The sequence below is a fragment of the Berghia stephanieae genome, chromosome 1 (genome assembly GCF_034508935.2).
Source record: "Berghia stephanieae isolate SIO BIC M18660-M18661 chromosome 1, UCSD_Bste_1.3, whole genome shotgun sequence".
Lineage (NCBI taxonomy): Eukaryota > Metazoa > Mollusca > Gastropoda > Nudibranchia > Aeolidiidae > Berghia > Berghia stephanieae.
Genome location: NC_088360.1, coordinates 56,963,526 through 56,967,906, shown reverse-complemented (window position 1 = coordinate 56,967,906; position 4,381 = coordinate 56,963,526). Strand labels below are relative to the sequence as shown.

The window sequence follows — 4,381 nt, the reverse complement described above, 5'->3', positions numbered from 1 at the left end:
AAAAAAAAATCATACCAAAGAAACAACAGAAACAGACCCTATTCAAAACAGAACATAACGATAAGAACAAACATATCAAGGATTTAGACAACATATCTAAAGTCTCAAAAGATGTAACTGATTTATTTATTTATTTATTTATTATTAGAGAGAGAGAGAGAGAGAGAGAGAGAGAGAGAGAGAGAGAGAGAGAGAGTGCGCGCGCGCGGTGTGTGTGTATGTGTGCGGATTGGGTAAATTAATTTGAATGGAAGTTAAAGTTAAAAGAATGCAACAAATGGAGCCTTTGTTTTAATCACGAGAGACCAAAACATGGCATTCTACCTCACCAAGAAGATAAACAATAACACAACGAAAAACAACAATAAAGTAAAAAACAACCTTTAGCTTTTATATAGAGCAATACCCACTAAACGTGCTCAAAAAGCTTTCCAAAAGGCTCCTGACAAACAGCAACACGTAATGTCTAGAACGAGACATGACACCTGTAAGGCAATATTATAACTTTCAGACAGAGATAACACTGATTAACGGCTAAGAACGAGGCTCGGACCCAGGAATTTCCGATTTGAAAAGCGAATATCATACCACAAGACCACATAGCCGTAATGTGTAAAGAATAGACAGGTCAACAACAGCTCTTATGTGAATGAAAGACACCACATTCACATCACAGAATAGCCAATGAATTCTCAAAAAATTCACCATAGACTATGTGAACAACAGCTCAGGGAACAGCTCTACGTCAGTTGAAACTGCCAGCAAATTCAGCACCAAGCCAAGAAAATTAATGCTATTAACAAAGATGAGAGAACCCAACTCTCGTAATTAAAGAAGAAATGAATAAATGAATAAAGTGTGTGAGTTTAAACCTCACCAAAATGTGTTTTAAATTCTGTCGCACTCTGAAGAAAAAAATGGACATTTCTAAAACATTAGTCAGAGCTTCAAGAATCGATCGGTTAAAATTGATACCTTTACAATCACATATTTTGAACCAATCGCTTTTCAAGTTAAAAATAAAAAGAAGAATTAAACTGTGACACATGACGAAATCATTCTCGTCGACTCCAAAGTCCTCGCTTTAAAACAAATGTGTCGCAAATTTATGAAACCCTTTCATATAACTAAGTGCTAAGATGAGATTTTTGCCTCGTACTCTATTCATCATTACGTGTCCTGCTCTCTTGTCACAAATGAAATGTCACTTTCGTTATCATCTCCGTAATACTTTTTCTCCATGTCAAGAAACACGGTATTCGTTTTGCAATTATAACATGAGGTAAACCTCTGATGTCACCATCCGTCCATTCATCAGTATTTATTCTAGAAACCTTCAACATTAACAAACGTTGAGACATGCATTACTGACAAATTGGACAGTACACCATTTGCAGATTGGAAATACCCCTAGATGGAGCCACTGAAAAGGCGGAAGAGGAAATCCTGAAAATAGAGGCGAATTCTGATATTGTTGTCCTGTCTAGGTGGTCGAGGTCATTATTTAAAGTATGCCATACGCTTGGGAACGGGGTGGAGATGAGATGGAGAATGGGCACGCCTGTGGGAAATAGAATAAGTTTAATTTGTTGGATTCCAAGCATATTTTATTTTTAGTTAAAATGTGAAGAAATCTACATTTCCGTTGGTTGGTATTTCAACATTTACTATGGAGCATGTATTATTCGTCTTTGTCAACATCCTCACAAGATTCAATGAACCACCACCACTACCACCAACAGTAATACCACCATCACCACGAACAATAATACCATGACCATCACTACCGACAACAATAATAACACGACCACCACAACAACCAATAATAATACTACCACCACCACATCAATAACAACAACAACAGTAACGAACCACCATCACCAACACAACAACATAACGCCACAACCTCCACCACCACCATCAATAACAATAACAACAACAACAATAACGCCAGCACCACCATCACCACTACCACTACCATTAACAACAACAAAAACAACAACAGCAATAACGCCACCACCATCACTACTACCACCACTACCATTAACAACAACAATAACGCCACCACCAACAACAACAACATTAATAATAACGCCACCAATGACCAGTTAAAATTGTCCATTTATTATTTTATTACTATTCATATTTTCGAAGTCAAAGACGTTGTGTTAAGGGTCATAGATCGAAGAGGGAGGGACTAGTAAAGAAACGAAAACACCCACGCCACTCAGCGGGTTGCACTGCAATATTGCTCAGTTCGTTGACGTTGCTAAGACTCACGGGTGAATTGTCAAAACATGACATAACATTATAGTATTCTTGAACCTATGCGTTTGGAATTTAGAACAAGTTTCCCATAACTGCTACGTAACCTTGGGAGAACGTATTGGGAACCAAATCAAATTTTTAAACGCATTGAATTGAAATGAATATTTATTGTCGGTAAAAATACATATTCATACATCTTTTTATGCAAATAGCAAAAACTAAAACAACAACAAAAAAACTATATAAAAATAATAATGGAAAAACAAGTAATGTATATTTTCTTAATAAAATCTTATTTAAAATAAGTTAGTCCTATTAGGTTTTCACCGACATGTGTAAATGCATATGATATATTAAATATTATATACTTCACATAAAAAGGACATATCTAAACGGTTTTAATAAATTTTGGAGCCTACCTACTAGAACAGAAAACAGATCTCAACAAGTCTGAACGAAGGTTCAAGACAACTTTTATGGAACAAGTAAATACATAAAATGAAGGGAAATGTGTCTTTAGGGCCCATTCCAAGTAAAGACTGGAAATAGCCCAGCGTCAGGCGTCAGTCGCAGTGCGGCGCGGCAAATGAGCCTGGCGTGGTGACTTGCTCAAGGCCACACAACGCAGCGGGTAGCTGAATTCGATACCGTTCGGTTCCAAGCAAAGACAATACGAGTAAGTTCACCGAACGGACGCGAAGAAGATTACCTCACGTGTCAGTTTTTTTCTCGCGTTTCTCTAATCTCGCACCCGGATAGAAAGAGGGCGGACAAAATACACTGGAGTCCGAGAAAGTATTGAATCTCTTACACACGGCGCCACCACAAAACGCCATGTTCTATTGTTGTAATTTAATGCTGATGTCACATTCCACATCCAATACCGCTTTTTGATCGTATCATGGTCTACCCAAGCCCAACATCGATCGTCAATTTATCGCCGTATATTAATTTCTCTGAAGCGCACGTGCACAATTATTACTTAATGAATATTGTTAACACAGTATCCTCTATCGTGACCTTAGATCCGATGTCATACCTGAGATCTTCAATCCAGATCTGTTATGTCACGTGAGAAGCTATATCCGTTCGTTCGGTGCGCTCGTTAATCTTAAAGCCTGCGCTGAGCAGCAGCTCTAATATTATACTCACCGGCAGATTTATCCTTTTAGAAGAATATAGCCAATTACTAGTAACATAAGAATAATTCACAAGGCCAGCCTGTTTAATGGTGATTATTATCATTCTAATCCAAACATATACTACACCCAGCAGGCATCTATCAAAATCGGAAACTCTACAGGAAATTCCATTCCTATTAAGAAAGGAGTCCGTCAAGGGTGTGTTGCCTCACCAGATCTGTTTAATCTATACCAAGAAAAATCATGAGGGCATAACTAATATGGAGGGAATAAAGTAGGAGGTCACAACATAAATAATATAAGATACGCAGACGATACGGTACTCATTGCAACATCAGAAATCCAACTTCAAAAGATTGTTGACAAAGTGGTAGTAGATAGTGAAGCCAAGGGAATGGAAGTGAATAGCACCAAAACGGAATGCATGGTAATACAGAAAACCCCGAAAACAACAACACCTGCAATATAACGATTCACGGCGAGCAACTTACCAACGTAGAAAGTTTTAAATACCTAGGTTCAATAGTGACAACAGATGGAAGATGTAACCGAGGCATACGAACAAGAATAACTCAAGCCAAACAGGCCTTCATGGACCTCGGAAACATTTTGAAAAACAAACAGATGTCGTTCGGGATTAGATTCCGAGTCTTGAAGTGCTACGTGTGGCCAATCTTGTTATACGGATGCGAAAGCTGGACTACAAATGCAGAAACACAAAAGAACATTGAAGCTTTTGAAATGTGGTGTTTGAGAAGGATGCAGAGAATATCGTATACTGCACACAAAACGAACGAAGAAGTGCTAAAACAAACATACCAACAAAGGAAACTAATGCCCTTAATAGCGGATCGACAACTATCCTTTTTCGGACACATAGTAAGGAAAGATAAGAATGAATACCTGGCAAGTTGTTAAAAAAAACCTGGTAAACGCGCCCGGGGGAGACAAAGAAAAACACTCATAGACCA

At 38.1% G+C, this 4,381-nt stretch overlaps 1 protein-coding gene across 1 annotated transcript in view; it reads right to left on the bottom strand.

The window, feature by feature from the left end:
• Positions 1-1,122: 1,122 nt before the first annotated feature.
• Positions 1,123-4,381, bottom strand: part of LOC144973565 (glutaminyl-peptide cyclotransferase-like) — a 7,979-nt gene continuing 4,720 nt past the window's right edge. Inside the window, exon 5 of the mRNA XM_078916217.1 lies at positions 1,123-1,561. Within this exon, the coding sequence (XP_078772343.1) occupies positions 1,365-1,561 (197 nt within the window). The 3' untranslated portion in view covers positions 1,123-1,364. The remainder of the gene's footprint in view (positions 1,562-4,381) is intronic.